At 36.6% G+C, this 27,535-nt stretch overlaps 1 protein-coding gene across 1 annotated transcript in view; it reads right to left on the reverse strand.

Annotated features, from left to right (window-relative positions):
• Positions 1-17,350, reverse strand: part of LOC136750576 (ankyrin repeat and fibronectin type-III domain-containing protein 1-like) — a 124,587-nt gene extending 107,237 nt beyond the window's left edge. Inside the window, exons 1-4 of the mRNA XM_066705715.1 lie at positions 17,066-17,350; positions 16,817-16,919; positions 15,657-15,791; positions 11,524-11,679 (exon numbers count right to left, since the gene is read on the reverse strand). Of these exons, the coding sequence (XP_066561812.1) occupies positions 11,524-11,679; positions 15,657-15,670 (170 nt within the window). The 5' untranslated portion in view covers positions 15,671-15,791; positions 16,817-16,919; positions 17,066-17,350. The remainder of the gene's footprint in view (positions 1-11,523; positions 11,680-15,656; positions 15,792-16,816; positions 16,920-17,065) is intronic.
• Positions 17,351-27,535: the final 10,185 nt, after the last annotated feature.

The following is a 27,535-nucleotide window of genomic DNA, read 5'->3' on the forward strand; positions in this document are numbered from 1 at the left end:
GCTTAATAGGAAGGAATGGAAACTTATGTTATACTTTTTTTGTATTTTATTTGTGTTTTTAGAGCCATAGGTTTAATGTTTTGGTATCTGTGAACCATTAAAACAGTTTCCAAAGAATTCATATAACTTCACAAGTGAAGTATTTGAAAGAGCCCCTACATCTGACTTGAAACCAAGCACAGTCATTCAGTTGTAATCCTGCTGTGGATGTAAATAGAAGTGGCCTTTAAAGCACATTGAGACTTGAGCTTTGTAGCTCCCCAGAGGTGTGGACAAGTCAGATGATACAGTGAAATCAAATTAGACCACAAGATTGTCTTTTATAAAACACTAGAAAGGAACTTATCAGGGCTTTGCTTTTGTTCCAAGGCTGAAATCTACACCTGAAAGCCACTAGCAGGCAGAGAAACTGGAGAACACTCCACTTAAAGTGTGTTTTATGCAATTAGGCAAAGATTATTGCTAAATGTCAGTCACCGTACCACCATTAAAACATCAAGCATGGCCTATGTTCTTAGGTCAGCTTCTCCCTGCTAACCGCTCCATTCAAAATATTTTAATATTGTGAGAAACACGCATCGGATGCCAGAAGGTTTAATCCATACTCTCTCGCTTGGGCCAAAAACTTTACTAAAACCATTTATTTTCCTTTCTTTTTTTCCTTCTTTTTAACACAAATGTTAGAGCAGTTGTGAAAGCAACAGCATACCATTAAAGCTCAATCTTAAGAAGAACACAGCCTGAAATAATATTTGAAGTTTTGAAAAGCAGCAGTTTTAAAGGCTGCCAAGGAGAACAGCAAGAGAAACAACACCGTTTGGTGCTGCTGAAAGTGTAACTAAGTTACAAGTCTGCTCAAAGAAGAAGAAGAAAAAATAAACCAACTCAATAAACTAATACAATTTATTTCTTTTATAAGTGTTTTCATTCAGTTTTGGCAAATCTTAAGATATGTGTAAAAATGTTTTGTTTCTTGCCTGTGTTAAAAATGCAAAATATAAATAAAAGTGCAATGTACTATTTATATTTAATTGAGAAACAATTATGAACCAATGTAGAGCTGGCTCACAAAGGTCTTTATGTATCAGGAATATTTACTGCAATTAAATAGTGAATGAAAGAAACAGGTTCCATTATAACTGCAAAATTAAATTCACCTAAGAAAACAGCTAGACTGAAAATTAAATTTGTATATTATAGCTATAACCATTGATATCAAAGAATGTCATACCATATTTAATTGAAATTCATTTTATGTTAGTCATGACTGCCTTTCTAAGAATTGTGCAGTACGTGAGCATTGTCTGAGACTGCAATATTTAATGCTATTTCTGATTATAATACAGCAGTGTTTCTACTCTAAGAACACTAATCTCATAACTGATATATAATCACGTCTTAACAATTCATGACTGGAAAGAATGTGAAATACAACGAGGATGCTAATAATGCAGTTGCAAAATCCTCCTTGAAATGTTTTATACGCTCAGATACTGCACACTGATTTTGTTGGGCTCACTGGGAATAAATAACAGTTAATATAACAGCAATTACTTTTAAAGGTGAAAGCGAAATATCACAGTGCTATAGGCTATGTTTTTTTTTTTAAATGAGCTTACATAACGTCTGTGTAAGGAAAGCAAATTCATTTTATCACATGGCTCAACTGGAGGATTATCTGATGGAAATAGACAAGACACCCCACCTTGCCATCCCTGTCTTTTCTTGGGATGCTGCAATTTTTGCTGACTGTCAGACCAGCTCACCCTGCTCACTGATTGGGTTAGCAAGAACTGTCACTCTGGACCTGCTGGACCAATGGAGACCCAGGATCCACGCCTCCCTGTAAATCTTGCCCTCACGACAAAACAGCGCCAAAACACGTAAACGAAAAAAATTAATCGAAAGCAAAGAAACTGGCGGCAAAAGCAAAAATTGCAGCATTGCAAGCAAAGACAGGGACTGCAGGCAAGTTTTGCTCTCGATTTAACATTTTGCTTTCAAGTTGTTGTTTTTTTGCTTGAGACATTTTTTTTCTTTACAATTCTATACATTTTGCATTCGATTTTTTTATTTTTGATCTCAACATCAATAAAAAAAAAAAAGAATGCGATACTTATGGTGCTAATTTGAGCCCATACAAATCAGTATCTTGTCTATCATTCTCCATCGAGGAGAAAAATCAATAAGAGCTGACTGAATTTGCTTACTCTGTTTGGAGAAAGGGGTCAGCGCTGACTGGAACGCACACTCTTGAGGTTCAACAGCCAGAAGTGGGAAGTATCTAATAATTGATTTAAGAGGTAGTATGCCCAGGTAAGGACATCAAAGCAACATTTCCAACCTATCTGCTTTGCTCAGCATTGTGAATTGAAGATGATATTGGGATTTCCAAAAGGGCCAAAACAAATCTGATATATTCCTACAAATGCACATATATCAGACAAATTTGCCATCAAGGTATATCTATTTGTTCTAGCTTGTAGATACTGTTAATAACATTTTAGAGAACAGTATTTCTCAGTCTTATTTTACATATAGAAAGAATGGGGATTATGATGACCTTATCAAGAAAATGCAAGCCTGCAAAAATATACCCTCCATTGATCTCTACTCTGTAACATTTCTAAATATCTTTAACTTCATAGAAATGGATTAGATGTGATCTTTATTTCCACAAATATTGTCTCCAAAAAAGTGAAAGATCAAAAACGAACTGTACTTGAAACTGATAGGGTCTTTCATGGGTCACATCAAGAGGTAATTAAATGCAGGAAAAAGCTAATTATTACAGTATGCTTATGAAGGACAACACACACCCCCAGGCTTCTGATGTCGTCTAGACACCGAGTCCATCATGCACTTTTTTGGGTTATTTATGTTTCTTTTAAGAAGTATTAAAAGAAAACAAAAGATATATCAAATGTTAGTTCTTATTCTTCAGAAAAATAAATGAACTGCAATTTAATAGAGTTTGTCTGTACTTTAGAGCTAGGAAGAAAATCACAGATAGATTTACGTTTTATCATTTCTGAGTATTTGTATTGAATTTAATGTTTTTTTCTTAATAGCAGTCGCCAACTACTTGAACTATCTCGAATTATCCTCACATGAAAGGATGAATTACACTCTAGATCCCTTTGTCCACCACAGTTTGCCAAGAAAAATCCAATTCATAAAAAAAAAAATATATATATTAAACACTGACACTCCAAGTGGAAAAGTGTAACATGAGTTACAGGTAAACCGCCAATAAGAGAAGCGTGTGATATTTTGTGGAATCGAGATCAATAGCTCACTTTGACATCGATAACTGAGCCAGCAGACAATCTCCCACATATTTCTCTTTGTTCTCTCTTACACTCCATAGAAATTTTAACAGCCCAGCAAATTGAGGCAGCAAAAGGCATATGTTTTCAGGCAGGGATTACTGACACTTTGTGTACCGAGCTTACATCCCATGGCTCTCCAGGAATTCCTTCAGCAAGTATTTTAATTGTCTTGCCTTGTATGCTCGTCTCTTTCGCTTAATGAAAACACATTTTCTAATAGCCCCTTCTCCATCAACATCATGAAAACCACATACCTTCTGCCTGCTAGGCAACACTGATGCCAGCCCGATCTTAAACACACTGGATTCTAATGGGGGGGTAGGTTTCTGTCCCAACAAATGGATTTGTATGCACGGTTTTTTCCATAAATTATGGATTGTGTTTGATGAATATATGAATATTTCCAAAGGATTTCAACATTACAGGACTTATTGGGTAAATTATCTAGCTAATGAATTATCTTGCATTTAATGCACTTTCTACATAGTTTTGGTGATATACATCCAGCTCAATTCATAAGCTTTATTAATCAAATACAAAAGAGCTTGAAAGCCAAAGGAGGGAATGGTGTTAGCTCAAAAGATTATAGAATTCTGTTAATTGATATCCAGTGCAATTTTTACCAGGACAGTTTTGGGACGTAGGCAAACAGAGTTATACAATGCAGGGAAAGCCTGCATGTTTTACAATGCAGTGGGATGCTAGCAGCTTACCTTTTTCTCATTTGTGTCACATCCACACAATATTTAGTTTTGCCTGCATCTCATGACATGACAGCTGGAAAACCTTATTTATTTGCAGCAAACTATGGCATTATTGCATTTATTCATCACATATGTGTGTGAATATGCCAGATCAACATCACGGATCAAGTCAAGACAATAACAGCAAGAATAATCTCTCTTCTCCAGGGTTCTGATTGTAAATCTCACACATGATAAAATGAGAAATGGATCACTGTCTCTATGTGTATAGATTATTTTTTTTAATAATATACAGTCTTCAAAACTATGCACAAGTATTCCACAAAGATTAAGGAAATCAATCATGTTTGTAACAGTTATGGTACACATCTCTTTAGGCATAGCTATATCATTCAGCCTATAATATTAAAAACAGATATGCATGGTAATCTAGAAAGTGTCACATTATGTTACCTTACAGCATCATTGCATATCAATGTCATGTTCCTAGCAATCATCAGAGCTAATGAAAATCCCAGGGAGATCTTGGCTACTAAAATAAGGCTTAAAACCAAAGATAAGAATTGTGGGAACTTCGATGTAGTGTATGTCACAGGCTAATTCCAGCCTACAGAGAATTAAAGAAAAACAATCCAACGTATTAATTCAACCATAGCTCCACTGGTTCAAAACTGAACACACTGTATTATCTTTATTGCTGTGTAGTACCGCTTTAATGAAGAAGCATGTAAAGAAGCAAGACTATAGTACCAAAGCATAGTAATCGCTTCTTGATATAGTAAATGTTTAATGGAAAACTAAAATAGTCTTAATATGGCATGTTTTCTTTCCTTTCCAGAACCAGCTCTTTTCATTTCTTTTACAGGGCTTTACTATGACTGCTTGGAGGAAGTATTTCTTAATTCTAAAGAACACAGATAGTGATGCTGTATTATTTCATGGCACTGGGAAGAAAGACTCAACTAAACATTATGCCAAGCCATCATTTCTCCTCTCTAGCTCAATTAACTATTTATTTTAAATAGTCACAGCATTGGAATAAAAACCGACATAAAACACAGTTAAGTATTGTCTGAGTTTGGGATTCAATTTGTCAATATTTGGTTGGTTGCAGTTTTTTTAAGAACCACTGGAAAGTCTCACCACCAGTTCTGTTCTGTAATGTAGCTCTAATCCAATAGTAATAGTGCTCAAAAGGGGGTTTTAACCATAATTCAACAGTGATACTGGTCTATAATTTTATGCATTTTAATTCAGCAGTGATATTGGTTTATAATGTACAGTGTTGAGGTTCTAATTCAGTAATTATAGTGCTGTACTATAATATAATGCTCTGCAGTTGCAGTTAAGCATTGACATTGGTCTATATTATAGTTGCCAAAATCTGTAACCATATGGTTTACTATGTTGTACAGTTTTGTAGTCATCATGTCGTCAAATCCTCTGATTAAAATTGATTTTTATATAAGTCTCACAGGAATGGATACCAGTTTGTTTGTTTTTAATGATCTTAATGAATGCAGCCATTTAGGTTTTTATTGTTCCCATAAAAAAAAAAACTGTGCATCTCCCTGCCATTTATTTACATATGATGCAAAGACCTTGACCTTTCTATGGTCTGTACATATTTCTTGCCATTTCTCCCCAAGGAAAGGAAAGGTCAAAGAATGTCCTTACTAGGAATGGAAATCGAGGAGGAAAGTTGGGGGAGGTCTCCATGACAACTATCATTAAGATAGGGGTATGGTATGGAAAGGGTTATGACTTTTTAAGACTGTTAGTGTTTTTCCCACTCTTCAGTACATGGCCAATTTACTTAAAGCTTTGATATACAGATCTACTGCACATGCTGGGTAGATTATTTCCCTCAAGACAGATGGCTTTACTAGTCAGGTGTATCTTACCTAAGGGTAGCTTGACAATGCTAGTGAATAAGGATAAGCACCTGCTACCTTGTATCAGTTTCACAGTCACAGAACTGCGGGCATCCTTGAGAAAGCCTCTTAGCTTTGCTTTGTATAAGTTCATGAAATGGAGTGCTTGACCGGTGACTGCAGTGCCTAGCTCTTTATCAGTGATATTCATGTCTTTATTAATTTAAACAGTAAGCCCCAAGCTTCTAAAATCTGTCATGCTCAATTTGTTGGCTAATCAGCACCTCTGTTGTCTAAGCATTTTATGCTCTTTTTAGAGAGGCTGCTTCCAGCTGTCACATGTCCCCAGCCCCCCTGCAGTTTCATCATTCATCTCATTGGAATTTGCCTGGAATGTGAAGCATTCCTGTTGTTCTGCACTTCAAACAAGTACAGTTATGGATAAACATTTCCACACCCTCATATATTTTCAATGTTAAAATGCTTTCATGATTATGGTATTTCTGCTAAGGAAATATGGATATAGACATAGTGTGTATGAATATATGCTCAACATCAGAAGTGTTTAATGATGTACTATTGTTGAAATGACTTTGGAAGATGCATATGAATTTCTGTATTTTATATATACACTCACCTAAAGGATTATTAGGAACACCATACTAATACTGTGTTTGACCCCCTTTCGTCTTCAGAACTGCCTTAATTCTACGTGGCATTGATTCAACAAGGTGCTGAAAGCATTCTTTAGAAATGTTGGCCCATATTGATAGGATAGCATCTTGCAGTTGATGGAGATTTGTAGGATGCACATCCAGGGCACGAAGCTCCCGTTCCACCACATCCCAAAGATGCTCTATTGGGTTGAGATCTGGTGACTGTGGGGGCCAGTTTAGTACAGTGAACTCATTGTCATGTTCAAGAAACCAATTTGAAATGATTCGACCTTTGTGACATGGTGCATTATCCTGCTGGAAGTAGCCATCAGAGGATGGGTACATGGTGGTCATAAAGGGATGGACATGGTTAGAAACAATGCTCAGGTAGGCCGTGGCATTTAAACGATGCCCAATTGGCACTAAGGGGCCTAAAGTGTGCCAAGAAAACATCCCCCACACCATTACACCACCACCAGCCTGCACAGTGGTAACAAGGCATGATGGATCCATGTTCTCATTCTGTTTACGCCAAATTCTGACTCTACCATCTGAATGTCTCAACAGAAATCGAGACTCATCAGACCAGGCAACATTTTTCCAGTCTTCAACTGTCCAATTTTGGTGAGCTTGTGCAAATTGTAGCCTCTTTTTCCTATTTGTAGTGGAGATGAGTGGTACCCGGTGGGGTCTTCTGCTGTTGTAGCCCATCCGCCTCAAGGTTGTACGTGTTGTGGCTTCACAAATGCTTTGCTGCATACCTCGGTTGTAACGAGTGCTTATTTCAGTCAAAGTTGCTCTTCTATCAGCTTGAATCAGTCGGCCCATTCTCCTCTGACCTCTAGCATCAACAAGGCATTTTCGCCCACAGGACTGCCGCATACTGGATGTTTTTCCCTTTTCACACCATTCTTTGTAAACCCTAGAAATGGTTGTGCGTGAAAATCCCAGTAACTGAGCAGATTGTGAAATACTCAGACCGGCCCATCTGGGACCAACAACCATGCCACGCTCAAAATTGCTTAAATCACCTTTCTTTCCCATTCAGACATTCAGTTTGGAGTTCAGGAGATTGTCTTGACCAGGACCACACCCCTAAATGCATTGAAGCAACTGCCATGTGATTGGTTGGTTAGATAATTGCATTAATGAGAAATTGAACAGGTGTTCCTAATAATCCTTTAGGTGAGTGTATATAGAGAGTTTATATACAGAGTTATATATATAGTCATATAAACTATAATTAAAACATATGTGGGTCAGTGATGAATAAGGATTTTAAAATGGTAAAAAGTTAAAAATACAAATTAACGCTGAATAGTGAAAAATGCTGGGAAATGTCTGAAAATGCTTTCTAGTCAAAATTATATGATTATTGTTGTATCCTTAACTCAAGGACACTGACTTAAGTATTTTTACAAGAATAATCTGTTGTCCTACCTGACTGATATTGTTACTCAGAATGACATACTGTGAGATTTCATATGGGATGATATCTAAAGATAGTCTCAGCAACACGGGTGTATTTAAACACTCATTCTGTATTTAACCGAGAGTGAGAGTCACTAAATGTATCCATTTTTTTAATTAACAGTAAATAATCAGAAGTGAGCAGTCACTTTGATGTAATAAAATTCCACTCAAGGCAAAGGCTATTTGATAAAACCATAGCAGTAAAACATTTTAAGATTTAAAAACATTAACTTAATCATTTTCAGCACATTAACTATGCCATTTAAATAAAACTCATTTATGACGAAGTCAATTCAATCCAATTCATTAACATTTCAACAGATTAAAAAGTATATTAAATGTTTTGATATCATAACATTTTAAATATATGGGAATCATGTTATTTTTTTACTTGGATTTATATATTCTCTTAGAACTTGCAAATGACTTCATGGCATCAACATAAATTAAAACAAAACAATAATGACCACGTTGCCATCTCGTTTGTACAGACATCCACACAGACTAAATCTGCATTAAAACTACAGAAATAGTGTTATAAATATGTTGTTAATACAACATGACAATGTAAATGTGATGCCTACACGCTTAGAAATACTCCTAAAAACAATACAATTATAAGCAAGTCACTGCAGATAACGAGTGACATTGTTGGATAACAGAAAGTGATCGTTTTCTGGTTTGACAAAATCGTTTTCTGCTACTTTACTTTGACCTACAACTAATCTATGTCATCTTTCACATTAAATATATGTTTTTCTTTTAAAACAATATTATAAATGCTTTTTATGTGTTGTCCAGTATGACACAGAATTTTGTACCCAAGTGCACCAATGATCAAAAAGGTCAAATTATCAACATTTTAGGATTGACTTATTAAAACTTCCTGCACAGCCTGGGGGTCCTTCATAATCTGAACGATGCAATGTCCTGGCACATGGCTAGCAAAATGCATTCTGATGTAAAAATGCTCCTGAATGTCTGTTGTCCGGAATGACATTGGAAGAAATCCCAATATGGGGACAAACGTTTTCTTCATGTAAAAATGAAATGAAATTAAGAGTCTTTGCAATATTTTTATACATGAATGCAAACAATCACACAATTATGCCCATTGTTGAATTTTCATTTTTAGGTGTGGACAGTTTTCCGGTATGACATTTTGAATGATTGGAGATTAACAGCTCCTAAAATTTTAAATACTCATGAAAAATACTCCTATCAGTGAATAAAGATAGGAGTGTTGAGATACATTATTCAGTTTTAATAACAAATAAATACATGTAATATTTGTAATATGCTTGGGACACCAAATTCATGCATCACGTCACTGACCCATAAAAAAAAACATTAATTTTAATTCACTTACCAAAAAGAAAGAGTAATTGCCTTTAGTTGATCACATACATTATTCAACCCTCAGGTTACATCTTGAAAACAACAGAACCTGGGAATAATTTGTAAACACATATCATACATACGTACATATCTATAAATCTTATTGCAAAAATGTAATCATGTATTGAGGTAGCCAATTGGATAGTTGTTGTGCTTTCCTTTTGCAGTGTAATCTATATCTCTACATAAGATTATTTAATGCAGCATATTTAAATGCATTTGTGCACTTCATGATAATTCACTTCTGTTTTTCATTTTACACTTTACAACACTGACATCTATTGGGCAACCTATTAAATGCATAGCTTTACCTTCTACATGGCCCTCTGGAATTTCTATAGGACCGGACACTTGTGCTATTCAGAGACAACCACCGCTTAGGTAATAGGTCAAATATTACATATTATTATTATTGATATACCGCATACTGTGACACAGCCGGTGGGTTCTCGGGCGTGTCAAGTTGCTGTGAATGTGTGCAGGCAGTTGTCAAATCTAAAAGTTGCCTCGAAAATGACTGTAAAACAGACAAGAAACCTAGCCCTGATGTGCACTGAGAGGCATAGCACTAGCGCCTGCAGGTGTGTGCACTTATCCATGTGCACCTGTTTTTCCACAATTTTCCCTTTACAAGTTGTTATAAAGCGGAGTCGGCTAGGAAGAATCCCGCTTGTTCTTATATAGTAGCCACACTGTGCCACGACAAATAAAAGTTGGCTTATCCTTGAAAGTGTTTCAGTCCAATTAATTAATATTGCCACAGAAAATGTGAAATTCTTTAATTAAGTATCAGCTCCAAAGATTTCTGGTTATTTGTAGAAGTATGTAGAAGCAGATTTTAGTGTTCTGGACTGCTGACAGACAGTGCACTTACAGAAGTCACACTATCTAGCAACAAAAGATGGAAAATACAGGAAATGACAATGTCACGATCCTCCCACTGTCCATTGTACTGCATATGCTTCCTTCAAAGGGACAAGAGGTGAGTCAAATCCTATGACTGGCTAATGTCCTTTTATTTGTGGTCAGAGTCCAATACAAATGCAAGCCTCCATACAAGGACAAAACTATAAAAAGGTTTCTAAAACTACAGGTAAACACCTCTCTGAGAATCACAAATCACCCCTCTAACTGCATGTCAAAAGTGTCACAAAGTGAAATGGCTAAATGTAGAGCATTTCAACAAAGTGTACCCTCATCAGTGCAAGGTTAACAGAACTCAAAGGTCTACTCCCTGGTCCCATTCAGTCACTCACCTACCCATAATGCAACTTCTGTTCAGCAGAGAAAGATTTATAACTAGTCTACATCATGTCAAGCCGATTTGTGTTTTCTAGCCCACTTACTTTATTTTAGTAGGCTGGTGATGTCCCAGTCTCCCCTAGCAGGGGATTCAATGTAGGAGAATTCGTTCATTGTGCTAGCCATCAGCAAACTCCCATTCAGGAAGCAGGGGGTTTTGGAGGACTTTAGACACAGTATTTTGCCTGAGCATTTTCATTTTCAGCTTTCGGCACTGAAATAAACCTTCTGCCACATATTACATAAACTACATATCCCACACTATGACGCAAAGTACAAATCCATGCTTTTATAGTTTTTTTTTAGCACAAAAGCTGAACACAATCCATCCCAAAGACCGCCACTTTGTTTAGATGAATAAGATTTCTTCAGGTGTTTTTTTTTTTTTGAGATAAGGAAAACAACAATGCAGAATAATACATTTTTTCCCTAATACTACCTAACTAAAACTACAAACATGCAAAGTCTTTGGTAGCACATATTTGTTATCAATTAAAAACATTGATGAACACAAATCTATTTAAAGGAAAAGTACACTTTTTTATCTGTTAGTTGAAGCATACAGAACAAAGTAAAAAAAAAAAAAAAACATCACCAAAGTCCTCACTGCATGCTGTCTGCACTAGCCAATATCTTTCACTTGGAGTTTGAAATATCCCAGCATTGATTTTACAATTAATGTGTATTACCCATTACACGTCTCAATGCATCTACAAACTCATACCCTCCACCATGTTTGGTCTAAGTGGTCTTTCAGTCTTCCACAGAGCTTTACAATCGGTACCTTGGTCTCTGCTCCGAGTCGGCGGCCTCGGTCTGTGTCAACAGTGGTGTCATTTCCCCAGATGGTGGGTCCGAACTCCTAGGCAACACTGTAGATGGCATACAAAGCCAGGTTTCCAAGTCTGTAAACTTGGAGTAGCTCAGCATTTCCAGAACACTGAAAACACATAAAAAGTGCAATAAAAACTAAATTAGCCCACGGTACATAGTGACTTTGACATAGATCTCTGCGCTTTCTCCCTTCATCTCCCTTCGCTTCATTTAGCACGTTAGAAACAGAGAGCGGGTACACTGAGAGCAAATAAAAGGCAAATGTATTTATATGCACTTATCAGGAAATGTATTTCGTTTCGTTTTTTGTGCAATGCAACAGACAACACGGAAGTGCAACACGGCTCATATAGAATGCCAAGACAAGGAACACACAAATGGAAGTGGATTCTAGATGCTGTGTGGGCTCATTCATAGAGAATCTTTTCAGCGGTGAGGATGAGGTTGTAGGAACCACCATGATAGGCTAGCAAGCGGATCATGGTTAGAATGGTGACATGGGTGGATGCAGTTAAACATACTAAGAAAAATGTAAAGATGTTATAGTTGGTTGAAAGATGATCTGTCCTGTGCACTGTGGTTCCCCTCAAATGTCAGCTTACACACTCCATCTAATAAGTGCACTGAGTACTACAGCAAAACAAAAAACAAAAAAAGAACAGTTGGTCACAAGACTTGTGCCCATGATATGTTTTTATTTTTTAAACCAGTTGTTGAAAATAAAGTGCTCATAAAAGATTACAACAGTATATGCCCCAAGTAAAAATAGTAGTTTCCTCTGACAGCAGCGACAGCAGCAACATACTGAGTTGTACCAAGTGAACAGTAGCCTTGAAATGGGAGTCTCACACTGGGCCTCACAAATACCACACCATACAATTATGTTTTGCCCGTCTTTCCAAGCGGGGAAGTAAAAATGAGTCAGACAATTCACTTTCACTGCTGCATGTGGATTGAGCTTTGTGCTTTTGTGAGCATGAACTGACGAAACAGAGATTACAATAAAGCTCATGGGGAATAGTGTAGCACTGCTATTGTAAGATCAATTATCTTATGAACCAAAGGCAGTGGGACAAATATAGAGAAAATCTACAGGGCCACTAAAATTGAGTAGCTGTATACAGTTAGGTCCATAAATATTTGGACAGTGACCCAGTTGTCATAATTCTAGCTCTGTACGCCATCACAATGGATTTGAAAGGAAACAATCAAGATGTGCTTTAAGTGTAGACTTTCATCTTTAATTTGAGGGTAGTTACATACAAATTGGGTGAACGGTACACCAATTTTTATATGTGGTCCCACCAATTTTAGGGGCTCAAAAGTAATTGGACAAACTAACATAATCATTATTTAAATTGTGATCCACTTATTTACCTCGGGCCATTGTCCATCTGCACTGTGAAGCACCATCCAATGAGTTTTTAAGCATTTGGCTGAATCTGAGCAGATAATATAGGCCTAAACACTTCAGAATTCATCCTGCTGCTTTTGTCAGCAGTCACATCATCAATAAATACAAGGGAACCAGTTCCCTTGGCAGCCATATATGCCCATGCCATAACATGCTTCACAGATGAGGTGGTATGCGTCGGATCATGAGCAGTTCCTTCCCTTCTCCATACTCTTCTCTTCCCATCATTCTGGAACAAGTTGATCTTTGTCTCATCTGTCCATAGGATGTTGTTCCAGAACTGTACAGGGTTCTTTAGATGTTTTTTGGCAAACTCGAATCTGGTCTTCCTGTTTCCTTTTTACATCTTGTGGTAAACCCTCTGTATTTACTCTGGTGAAGTCTTTTCTTGATTGTTGACTTTGACACAGATACGCCTACCTCCTGGAGGTTGTTCTTGATCTGGCCAACTGTTGTGAAGGGTTTTTTCTTCACCAGGGAAGGAATTCTTCTGTCATCCACCACAGTTGTTTTCCGTGGTCTTCCAGGCCTTTAGGTGTTCCTGAGCTCACCAGTTCATTTTTCTTTTTAAGAATGTACCAAATAGCTGATTTGGCCACACCTAATGTCTTTGCTATCTCTCTGATTGGTTTGTTTTGATTTCTCAGCCTAATGATGGCAGTGGCAGCTCTTTGGACTTCATATTGAGTTTAACACAACAGATTCACAATGCAAATGCCACACTTGACATCAAATCTAGACCTTTTATCTGCTTACCTTTAATTGAACTAATGAGGGAATAACACACACCTGTCCATGGAACAGCTGAGACATCTAAGCAACCAATTGTCCAATTACTTTTGAGCCCCTAAAATTGGGGGGAACACATATAAAAATAGGTGTAATTCCTACACTGTTCACCCAATTTGGATCTAACTACCCTCAAATTAAAGATGAAAGTCTACACTACGCATTGTTTCCTTTCAAATCCATTGTGGTGGCATACAGAGTCACTGTCCAAATATTTATGGACCTAAATATGTTGTGCTTTAAATAGGTTTTAAACACATGGATAGACACAATAAGGAAAAAGCAAATATTCATACATGTCTTTAATGTTGATTTGAAATGGACAAGTTAAGGGAGACATGTATTCCAGGGGTTTCTTCATGTATCACACAACTCATTGTTGTAAAAAGCTGTATTTTTGTAATTTTGTTTTTCACTTCAGTTTCACCCCAACTTCCCAGTTTCACAGTTCAGGTCGATACAATCGTATTTAGTTCCTTGTGAGAATCACACAAAAAAACATAGTAGATCGCAGCTTTGCTTGTTTGTTATTTGTTCTCTCTGGTTTGTTTGCAAGTTGAAAATGAAAGCTTGAGTAACCTTTATTGTTTGTTGATCTACTTGTAGCTTCGAATAAGACCGTAAATTGCCTAGCTATTCAAATATAAACAATTTTGTGTTTGCTACAATTTACAAGCCATAAAAAAAAAAAACTTTGGCAAAGAGTTTCCTGTAGCTGCCTGAGCTCTTGGTCACTTAATAGGCTTTGGGTCATACACACTGATTGGCTGAAGGCTTTGGCCAATGGGATGGTTTTGTTGGATGCCAACCCTGAAATGTCAGTCAGTTGACAACTAGATGTTTTTATAATATAAGCCAAGCAAGCTGCCTGTGCTGACAGGTCCAATATACAATTGCTTCTTTACTTCACTTTGTATGTCGGTCACAAAAAAAAATTAAATACCATTTTGATCAGCTATTTTTGTATCACAGTTCATGTAGTTCTCTGTTCGCTTTACCAAAAGAGTCAGCTGAAAAAATGGAGTGGACTGTAATGCTTAAAAAAAGTTTTGTTTTGTTTCTCAGCTGCCTAGCATATTGAAGTTAACTGGCTTCAGATGTACTGAAGATGTCTTCCTGAGACGTTTTCATTTTTAAAAAAACCTAAATGAAAGTCATTCCAAAACAAAAAGGTGCAGAGAATCCCTGGATGTAACTTACATTCCTGCACTATTTCTATTGGTAAAAGATTACATTTGAAAATATAGAGAGATGTTTTTGGCTTCACACATTTTGGCTTCACAAGTACACTTTTTATAGCCCAGAGAAAATGTTATCTAAATCCAAGTAAATCCTATGCAGGTAACATGATTGTACATTCTTTCCTAAAACATATTTAAAAACCTACTTTACACTTCTCAACAGTGTAAGTATTTTCTGAGGTAAATGTTTATAGACCTTATTCTGTATGCACTTACAAAAAAAAATGTGTTTGTATTTAAATGGCTCACATAATTTGACTATAATTATGTAAAGAATGTTCTCAATTTCAATGACAGTGCAAAAGCAATGGGACTGAATGTGCAACACTAATCAATTTATAAGTGCATCTTGGCTCAAAGGAAAAACATTAAATAAGTTTATCAAACAGCCCCCTCCCTTTACAAATGTAATTGCAGCTGGCTGTGCTATTATTTTATTGCCTCCCATGCCTCAGCTTGTGACTGAAAATGCTTCAGCAACAAGTAGAAATTACCCATTTGAGTAGATCCTGTCTGGAGCACAAGACAGAAGAGAGAAGCAGTGCCTGGTCTGTTCACAGAAAAGTAGAAGTGTTTACTGATGAACGCTTCACTAAGTAAAAATGTTAGTCAATTGAAGTTAAAAAGTCACACCCATACCTGTCTTCTCCCATCCCAGGCAGCTCAGATTAATCCTCAGGCTGCTGTTAACACACAGGATGTGGATGAGTTTGGTTTGTGCTGGGAAAGCAGTCAGCAATTTCTGTCCGTCTCCAGGGACACAGTATGCCGTCACTATGTTGGAAAAATAAGGACTTATTAAATTGAATGTAAAAAAAAAAAAAAAAAGAAGAAAAAATGTTCATGGAAGTCTGCCTGCCATGTTTTTGTTTTTCTAATAACAAGGAGTCAGAGACAATGCCAAACCTTTCATCTTTTTGATGTGCTTTTCTTCATGAACAAACTGTGCCGGATTTGTGCACAAAGAAGCGTTCCATAGCATGCAGTTAATCAAAACTGCCTCTATATGTTTAAAATTAGCGTGTCTCATGATCACTTGACAGAATGACATTTTCTGTTCAAGACAGGAAGAAGAATAGACAAGATTCCATTTGGCAATTGTAAACCAATTCAAATGACATTTTCATGAATCCCCAACAATCAGTCAGAGAGGCTTAATAATGTGTGAAACTGCACATAAGAAGACACTTTTACAGAATGCATATAAAATGTCAGTGGGATTTGTTTACACTAACAGCAAGTTAAAATGTTACAATAGAGGCTGCAAGATGCACTTTTGCAGGGTCCTTTCTACACGTGGCTAATGTTTTGCCTCTCCTGTCATCCAGCAGCACCCTGGAGATCAGTTACCCGGGCACTGAGTGCGCATTATCAAACAATATGAAAGTTAAGCTCCAGGAGAGGAACTGCCCTTGCAAGTGTACTTTTAAACGTATGTGCAGGACAGCCATGCATCCCCCCCCCCCCACCCGCCAGCATTGTACGGCGCTTTGCCATGCATACTTCAAAGGATGATGTGGGGAGGGACAACCCCGTCTACAAACGCATTAAAATATGTTTTATTGTTATTGTTATCCTATTATTATTCTGTCATTTGTGAACAGCTGTGTTTAAAGTTTCCGTGCCCAGAGTTAAGCAACAGTGTCCGACAACAAAACGTCTACAAAGTCTACAGACTGTAACAGTTATTGAAGCGTAAAAGAGTATCTTTCACTTTTTCACTTGCAACAGTGTATTTTAAAGCAGCCATTTTCCACTGAAACGCGCTGGGTTTATTTTGATATTTTCCTCGTTTTTACCTGTCTTTGTCAGCGCTCATCAGACGGCGGCAAGATCAGCAGCTGTGCTCGCAGGGCATGTGTGCAGGAGCTCTCGGATCATCTTCTTCTCTTTGTCTCAGCGCTTTTTTGGTTTTGTTTCATTGAAAATAAGAAGGAAAAAAATAAATCAGCAAGCTGTAATATCTAGCATTTCAAACTTGTTCTTTGACGCGAATTACTTCATGCAATTCTGAGTTGGGAATAGATGATCCAAATAAACAAACATACCATGGTAGTACCCGGTCCAACATCAGGAAGTATGTGACCCTGGCTTTAATTCCAGCCCTCTACCCTCAAGAGTCATCAATAATTAGCCTGTGTTAGGAAGACATATTACATATGGGTGACATGCCAAGAAAAAAAAAAAAAAGGACTTGAATCGATAGACTGATTTCACCGCAGCTGCACTTTTGGTGGTAAACGGTCTATATTTGGCAAGACATGGTGGTATATTAAGAGGATAGGATTACAATGTGGATCCCTGCATCCAACTTTACAAAAATGTCGGAGAAAGAAAAAAAAAAAAAGAAGAAGATAACTACATACAGGAAATATTTCAGCACTTACCCGGATAAATTGCAGCACTCCAATTAAAACCCTGTAATTTAGATAAAGCAACTATCCTAATGTTGATGTTTGTGTTTTAGAAACCTTATACATAAGTTTGGGTGTGTGTGTATGAACAATATTTTGTAAGATTATAATAACATATACAACAAAAGTTTGCAAAGCAATTATCTGTGGTTGTATTTAAAAATAAATAAACTATAACAAGTATATTTTCATATAAATTAAATTTATAATTATAATTATTATTTATCATTATTATTTTAATTAATTGATTTATATGGCATAGTGGTTCTGGGTACTGAATATGAAATGGTAAATATATCTGAGCAGATTAAAACCGACCTGTTTCATTACATGCATATATTTGTTCAATTAAACTGTAGAAATGTCTCGGGGGGGGGGGGGGGGGGAGTGATATTTTTTTTCCCACTCACTTTGGCTCTAATCAAAAATAGATTGTTGATAAAATAACCAAAAGGAAATATCTGGTTACATTCGTCATCAGTATAACAAAGCAGCAGACTTTTGAAAGCAACATATGGTACCTTTTAAAATACCATAGTCAAATATTCCATAGCTTTTCTCTAAGTATTAAGTTACTTTGCAGAGAAACATGGAACAATATTCACCTAAAGCTAAAGTCTTCGTCTGTCACTTACCTACTTGAGAACAATACAGATTATATGATTCTTTTGTGTTCAAATTATTTATTCATCACAGTGGGTTTTGCTTCAATTTTTCTGTACAGCTTCAAGTAGTTTGATTGTTGTGCAGCATAAGGACACAAAGGGCAAAGAGAAAAACAGAAGCTTGCCTTTTTCTTTTATAGATGAAAACATTCAACCTGTGCTTTGATGAATCATTTCTGAGCTGTAGTAGAATCAGTTAAACATTAAGTTTCAAAGCTCACAAAGTTAACACAAGAAGCCCGACACACTGCATGCTGCCCACACACTCCATTCACATGAAAGCATTACCTCATTTTGGTAGTTCGGCATAATGTTATATAAAAAAAGTTGCATTTTCTTTTAATGCACTTTGTATCTTGCTGCATGATCTATTTTATCCATTCTGTGACACTGTCTTTGGTTGTTCCTCATTCGGTTGCCTTTCCCGGCACGCCATGATGACACATCTGGCTATACCCACAAAATAGCTTCTGAAAAGATGTTTCAGAACCAACAGTTAGAAAGAAACGCTCCCTCCAACGGAGGATCGGATACAAGCACTTTTGTTTAACTTATTAGCTGTCAATACTAAATATTTAAGCATACTCTGGTCCTTCACCTTCCCTGCTGAGCTTCCTTACATTCCTTACAGAACAAAACTATCTTTTAATTCCAGAGAATCCTTAAAACAAACAGGAGTTAATCAAGAAGATCAAATACAACAGGATATGAAAACTGAGTGATTGCTGTAACTATGAATGGTGTAATTGAGAGGGCCTCTGGGCATTATATCTTTATTCCATATGTTTCCATGTGCTGTTAGATATGCACTGCCAATAAGAAATTTGCAATAATACAAATACAAAAAGTTGTTTTGAGTGAGGAATAATTAATGCCCTTAAGCTGGATCTGTAATTAAGCTTCTGTCTGAGTAGAAACCAGCCTACCTTTTATTCTTTTTATCAGGGAAACCACAACTAAAATAAAGACACTGTAGTCCATGGATTTGAATTGCATGGTTATGTTTAGTTGTTTGCAGGGCATACAGTGAGCTAATACTAACACTCACTAGTTCAGTGGGGGGAAGGAAGGTAAAGAAAGAACACAAAAACCCCTACCACTTTAGAGTGACAGACTTTATTATCAAATGCAATAAATACGGACTCCTATGTGTTAAACTTATATTATTGTTTTATATGTTGGTGTAGTTGAATTTTGTCATGTTCACATATGGGGAAATTACCTTAACCTACCAGAACAAAATCTAAAATGGATTATTTAGGTGTGCTGTCAATTGGAAACTTTCATACAAACAGATTATGGCGTTTATGAAAAAATCTCTCATGAAACAGTAGGTGGCAGAGTTTAGCCAATGGCTATAAAGTAGACAGTTTTTAGATTTGTTGTGATCTGTTGTTTTCCTCTTGCAAAAGCATTTAAAGATATTTTTCTTTTGAACTAACATCATTTTCTCCTGTTTTCTTCACTGAAAAGCAGATGCGAATTTGAACTGGATGCTGTCAGTTTGCACATCATTGGCAAAAGGACATCTTCCCTTTTATGACATCAGTCTTCAATCTGGATTTATATACTATTAGCTTAGTTGGAGTCTCCATCTGTCATGCTCTCCTTTGCATGACATCACAGCATTCAAGCAGTGGGGGATTTATATTACATTAGTCAGAAAATCTAATTCAACCTGATGGATTTCCCCTTGTTTAAAGCAAAATGCATCTGTATCTTAACATGGTCAAACATTTACAGGAAAAAATAAATTGAAGCGCATTCCTGGAATCAAATGGGTTTATGCTATTAACAAAATTCACAGTACAGCACCCCCGTGTTATGTAACAGTTATAAGACAGCAACCTGTGCTCTGGAAATGTCCAGGGGCTTTTTTTCAGTCAAAGCTTTTAACAAATTGATGATAACAAACCTAAAAATAACTGTGTGGTCTGTACAATAAATATTCAAAAGTAGGGAAAAGGGTGTGGGTTTGTCCAGCTTGAAAGAATACTCATTAAACTGACAAAAGCCCAAAAGGTTTGAGAATAGAGAAAGCACCGGTTTTCACAATTACACACCTGTAAACTGAAGAGAGTGAGAGAGAGAAATATTTGATAGTAATCTTTATTGTGCATGCCATAAACTGATTGAAAACATTACTGATATATATATAAATAAATACAAATCTACTGCTTACATCTAATCACAGAATTCACATGTACCTCCCAGCAATTCCTTCCAAGTGCTGAAAAAAATGCCATTGTGAAAACAGTATATATTTGTTAAACTATGCAAGCAGACCTCAATTGAAATATGTATTCCTCCTACACATTTTGAGAATAAATATATTTACATGGGAAATAAACCACAACCAACAATGGTACACTCTCCTTTGGGATCACCCTGCACCTAGACCCTGGAAGACAGAAATGGGTAAAAGGGATTTATTTAAGATTCACCTAAGTTTGTGATTAGCAGTGAGCATGTTGCACGTGTGGGCGTCACATCTGGGGTAGTGATCTGACTTGCCCTCTATAGTGACCTCAGTATTTTACTACGTTAATCCTGAACAGCCTTGACTCTCTCCTCCAGACAGCAATTACTGCTGAACAGATACTACCTCATTTCAAATTGCCAGGAAAGAACCAAGGCAACTGAAAAGTTAGGAAAACCAAAAAACTATTTGCATGATTTGCAAAGGATGGACAAGTGAAGGAGTGTTAATCAACTGAAAAAACAAAACAAACGAAAAATGGCTTAATCTACATTTCCCAAATCAAATGATAAGGAAATAATGTTCTCAAAGTATACATTCCTCAGCGTTGGAATAAAAAATAAATAAAATGGTGAATAAAATAAATGTGCCAAGATCATGATGTGTACAATACAGGTATCAATCTGAGCTCAGCTTTAGTCTGTGTGCCACCTTTCACATGTAGCCATAAAACCAGAATATACTATTCAGGCAGATTACCACTAGAGGGAGCCAGCAGTTCACCACTTGGAAGAAAGAAAACTACATGTCCAGCGAGTTATTATTTAAATCCAAAATATATAACAAACATCAGCAGGGAGATTAAAGGCAGCACTTAGGTTAAGTAGAAAAAATAAATAAACTTAAAAAAACCCTATCAATTATGATAGGATTTCCATTCTGCACTATGGACTCATTATTTAACTGATATACAGCCCTTAAATACACTCCCTGCCAACAAGCAATTTGTTAATTAAACCACAGAAAAAAGTTATTAATTGGATGTAGGACAAAGAACCATGCTGGAAAGAATTTGTAAGTGGAAACATTTGGGAAACGTTTACCCATAACACGATACTCTGCCACTTGTCAACTCGACCCTGGTTTCTTTTGTCCTTCTTGTGTGCCACTTGGTGTGTGAGTCATTCAGCCCTGACTCCATTTAACGCTACCAGTCAAAAAAAACATTTGCAATCAAAGACCTGTTACAGTTACTGTGTGCATTTAAAGATTTAATGTATCTTCCTACAGAATGCTTCAGGAAGTAGTGTCATGTGTACATCAACAGAACTTCCTTTTTTCAATGCGGATCAGAATTGTAACTCCAGAAATCCAACACCAGGACTGTAAACCAGAACATTTGACCTCACTACAAAGGCCTAATGATCATTTCATGCCCATGTTGTGTGTCAGCACCCTTGGCTGTTTGAGAGAAGACAGGGTTGAGAAAGAGGCTCACTCAGGGTTATTGCCAACGTCATCTTACACGCTATGCGATGTGTTCTCACAGCGGATGACCAGTCTCTTACATAAACTTGCCTTCGCTTTCAGCTAAAAAAAGACCGCATCAGTTCAGTGTGTGCAGAAAGGCCGTGGAGTCACAGTAATTGTCAGCCTGTTGTAAGACTGTACAGTGTTGTGTATAATGCACCTTGGCCCTCCAGGGAAGATTTACAAGAGTGCCAGGAGAAAGATTGCCCTGCTGTTTCTCTGATTACTGCCTCCGCACGCCAATCAAACGAGAAGCCGTCTCTCAGGGATGTCTGCTCAGTGACTATTTCCATGGTAACAACAGAAAGCGCAATAGGTGCAGGACTAAAAGCTTTATAGATTTTCTCTCCCCCCCACCCCCATGTACACATTGCATTGTCTAAATTGCAAGGACAAAGTGTGTCCCATTAAAGTATAATAAAAGGTAAATAAACAGAGAAACTATGTATTTTTCTAAAACTGCTGTTTTCTTTTCCTGGTGTTCTGGGTGGTAGCCAATTGTTTTGGCTTGGACTGGTTTAAAATGCAGATGTAAATTAAATAAAACTTGACACAATTGCATGGGGAAATGTTGGATTATTTAAATAGATCATGTCTACTACTGTATGTACTGAATATTGGTGGCTGTAGTCCCACAGTTGAATAATACACGAGTATTCATGATTTTGGTTCATAAACTGATTATTTTACTGGTGCCTTTGACCAAGGAGACTTAAAGGCTAACAGCTGTTCGAAATACAGACATTTAACATAGCTAACATATTTAAGGATATCTTATAAAGTCATAGAAAGGTAACAAAGTGCACATGCATGCCCAAGCAAGTACAGCAGTTTACAATATAATGTAAATAAAGTTTTTACCACTTGAAACTGGCAATTGTGTACATAATAAAATGTGACTGCACTATCAATCCCAATACCTAAATGACCACAAAAATATTGCAACATCAGCATGAAGGAAACACAATATCCATACTCTAAGCACAAAGATTATAATAATAATAATTAGGCAAACAAGGTTGTAGGCATTAATTTACTTATTTTATTAGCAATTGCTATCCTCCAAATCATGCAGCCACAGTATGAATAATGCACCTGTACTCCGAGCTCTGGCGTTTGAGGTTAAAACAGTGGAAAATTACCTGAGCAATCTGAACGGGAGACAGTAAAGTCCAGACTACAATCACAAATTCCTATTGCCATGGCCAGCCAGGGTACTTAGAGAGCTGGTCAGATGTTCTCAAGTAATGACGATATCTCCTACGGATGATGCACTGAAAGGAAACAAAAGTTGTCTTTGCTCAGGAAACATCTGGCCCATGCTCCAGTTCTTAAACAGGTCAGTGGTTATTTTATAAGTCAGCGAAACGCAGGAGTGTGGGAAGAGTGAGAGAAGTGGAGCTCTGATTTCACCAGCAGACAGCTATAAAATAGTGAGGGCCGTAAGGAAATGTCATCCAATTCACTGTTTCCATGGGGAGCTTCACAGGGCTGCAGAGAACTACCTCATTGCTTATCCTGTCAATGGATGTATATAAAGTCCCCTTTTTTAACACAGCTTGAGAAGGACAGCCCAGGAAGAGTGAACCTGCTCTTTGGCACACTTCAGAGAAACTCTGGTCCACCAATCAATATGGAATGATTTTAAACCCATACTTACCTCAGTTCCAGTACAGTCTAATTCTTAATCATAACATTACACTTTCATTTGAATAAGAAAGTTTACAACCGAGGAGGCCATTCGACCCATCGTGCTCGTTTGGTGTCCATTAATTAACCAAGCGATCCAATGATCCTATCCAGTCTATTTTTAAATGTTCCCAAATATATCCTTTCTCTAAGATTATGTGCCGTATATTTCTTTAGGAGACTCAAAATTATAGGATGCACAGCAGTGTTTGGACTGTTGATGATCTCTGTAATTTTGACTGTAGATGTTAATATTCAAGTGTCAAAAATAAATAATAAATACAACACCAGCAGCATATACAAAAACTTTGTTGTGCTGGAAAACTTAAAATGTACACCAGTTTTCTATCCCAGTGTCACAAAATCAAACTAGCACTGAAATGTGTGAGAAAATACAAGATGTCATTTAAATTGCATTCGAAAGGACACTGATTTGCCCTCACTGGGAGGTAGTGCACTCTTAAAAGCAGGCCTCCAAACACCAATTAAAACACATATTCTTGAACCTCCATGAAATGAATCACAACTTGACATTTCAACATAAACAGTTTGGATTTTCCTCTGTTCAATGCTGTCGTTCTGTTGTCAATAGCTCTGCACCCAACATATAAGTCTTCCAGAAGTTACTTGACAGATTGTCAATTAATTTCTGGGAAGTTGGGAACAACATGGCAAGTATAATGTCACTTATGAACACGACGTCAGCCTTTATCAAAACAGAGCAGCGGAGAACTTCTCAGGGGAAATATATTGTAAGCATCCAGCAGCAGCACAAATTGATCTGCTTTGTCTGTGATAATGAAAAAGTCACACTTGTCAGAATAGAAAAACAAACAAGCAATTTAGATACATGGACTCTCAATCAAAACACAGGAAGGTTTTAGACTTTCAAGGTTTGTTTTCTTTTTAATTATGATTTTTTTAAGAAGGCCTTTGGAACATGAATTTTTGAGTGGGCAAATAGATAGAATAGACTAACAAGTATACACATTTTCTCCACTATCTGTTGATTCTGTAGACAATGAAATGTCCCATGCAGAAAACAGGACAGCTATCTGCTCTGATTCACAGAAGTACTTCTTGACAACAAAAAGATAATTGTGAAGTGTTACAGCAAGGTTTAAAAAGGCCATATAAACAGGAATAGACATGACCAATAGGGGATTAGAGTACGACAGGCCTAAAACTTAGACCCAGTCCTCTTCCAAAGTATCTTCACTGATTGAGACTGATTGAGTAAACTTTATGTTTGCAGATGATAGAAAGACTGAGACAGTAGCAAATACAGCAAAGGAAGTACAACAAAAAAAACGATTCATGGACAGAAACCCAACTCATTTTTTTATGACAATAAGAAGTTACCCGTACATTGTAGATGGATGGATTTTCGGACTACATTCACATATCATTGAGCTGATTTGAAAAGACTCAGTATAAAATGTCAGGCATTAGTCAGGAGAGTAACATATTTGCAGTTCATCCCCATGGACAGCTTTGTGTATTTGAACTTATTCAAATCAAACAAACACCTCAGTCAATGCTCATCAGCTCATTTGCCCAATAAAAGATATAAAGATCTATATATAAAAAGATATTCCATATATATATTTTTAATGTTTAATGTGACTAGACTAATTGTGATTGCAGTATTTCCTGGGAACGTACTCCTACAGATCAGCTCAGTTGTGATTCAAATGTAAGATAGTCTGAGCAACTGAGGTCTTGAGGAGTATAATTATCTCTGCAGGAAACCGCACCTTGGGAAAAAAAAAAAAACATCCAGAATCCTACAAATGTGACAGTTAATCTCCATAGATGAAACCAAGAAAGAAAATAGAACTGGGCTGCTGATTAAAGACCTATCTGATTGATGCAGGGTTGATGGCTCAGAAACGGGATGTACATGCTTTGTAGTGCATTGTAAAGATTTGCAAGGCTTTAATGACCAGTAATCCAGCTGTCATGCAGCTGTATTCTGTGCATTCTGCCAGCCGCAGGGGTCAGCAGAAACACAATGAACTGGAAGCTTATCAAGTAATTTAACTGAACTGCCTAAATGTAAGTTTATCAACACTATCATCTTATCCATGCTCCCACTAGCCCTTAACATAATTTCTTATCATTTGAAAAGAAAGCAAGCATATGTGGAATTAGTATTTATTTTAGCTGTATAATCAGAAATTGTTCTTGAAACAATCTGAAAGTTAATCTTCTTGTAGCACGATCGAAGATTAAGCACTTTTTAAGCACTGATGAAACTGGGGGATGTACCGACTTCCTGGTGGTTGTTATTATTGAGATGCAGTGCCTATTGCTTAAGATGCTATATTATTTAGAACTTTCAAAAGCAGAGAAGAAAGTTGGATTTGAGATTAAAAATATATCCATTATCCTAAAAAAAGATGGCAGATGAAAGTTGCCTAAGAATATTCCCCACTGACTCAGTCAGATAATGTTCTTTATCCATTCTAGTGTGTTGAAGGTTAATGTTGTTGTTACAGTCAAGTCAAAGAAGAGTTGTAGTGGGGGAGGACAGATAATCCTTCCAAGTTCTAAATTATTAAAAAAAAAAGGCAAAAATGCCAATAGGAGATATACATGAATTGGCTAATTGTCAAGAACATTATTGGTAACTAAACAGTTGTAAAATAACAAATATTGGACCTCTTTCCATATAACCCAGGGAGCACTCTGTCAGGGTACTATATAAGAAACCAGCCAATCACACAGCAGCATTTAAAAAACAATCCTAAACCTCTGATCTTGTGTATAAATGTCATCCTGTAATCCTGAGAATTATCAGGATTAAAAAATATCAGTTACCATTTCAAGACACTTAAATGCGAAAGATGTACATTGGTTTTTAATAAATAATTTATTTACATTTAACTAGAATGAAAACACAATACAGGTTGGCTACTGTAGGTCAGTCACAGTGGATCCTGGACCACAATATTTTGAGATGGGAGAAGCAGGTTCGATTGTTATATTTCACAAAAATATATATTTTGCACAGTAAACTTATCTGTGTCTAAACCTCATGTTTGTGATTTATAATAATACATAATGTGAAGGATGTCTCTTATTGTATAAGAGAGGTTATTTCACAGTTTGTGCAGCTCAGCTTAGCTTCTCTCTCACCCAAACTACAAAACATGGCATTTGTTATACAATAAGAGACACCTTTCACATGACCTATTAACTGACTTAGTTTAAACTTAGTTTCCATGACCTAAAACAAAAAATGTTTCATTATGGACAGGTGAGATCAGGTGGAAAGTCCCATCAGAGTGGAGAGCATAAGTATTTCCACAGAATAGCTAAAACCTCAGAAAGCAGAAACATTAAAAAATATCAGACACCTCAGGTGAAAATTATGCTTTTCCCCATTGTCAGTGAAAATGGGCCTGGATCCCAACTGAAATAAACTCTAGAGCACAAAGGGACAGCTGCTTTGTATCCTTCACAGCCAGTGGACAGAAAGTTTACAATATAATTAACTTTGCTTGGTCTGTTCTTTGATGTTCAAGCAGTAATATACAGCTCTGGAAAAAATTAAGAGATGACTCCAAGTTCAGAAATCAATGTGGTCTCTTAATTTTTTCCAGAGCTGTATGTATGTATATATTTAAATAAGAAAAAAAAAGTATTACAAAACAGAGCATTACAGGAAATGCTTAATCTCAGCAGTTCCCAATTACTTTTGCATTCAAGGATAGTGTTATCAGGACTGAATTACATAAATGTCAAACATCAAACGTTATGGCTTCCTGTTGGGTTTTCTTGCAAATTATTCAGATTTGTTTTAATTCACTACCCACTTCTGTAATGTGCAATCATCCCCATGGAGATTTCAATTTGACTTACAACTAAATAAAACTGACCTTCAAGTAAAAGAGGAGAAAGGTTTATGATAATTAGCACTTCATTGCTTTTCATTGTATTATATTTCTGCCTTTTAAAGCGGTCGGACTTGCAAAACTGGGAACAAATCCAATAATTTCCATTTTAAAATTATGA

Source organism: Amia ocellicauda, chromosome 5, assembly GCF_036373705.1.
Source record: "Amia ocellicauda isolate fAmiCal2 chromosome 5, fAmiCal2.hap1, whole genome shotgun sequence".
In the NCBI taxonomy this organism is placed as follows: domain Eukaryota; kingdom Metazoa; phylum Chordata; class Actinopteri; order Amiiformes; family Amiidae; genus Amia; species Amia ocellicauda.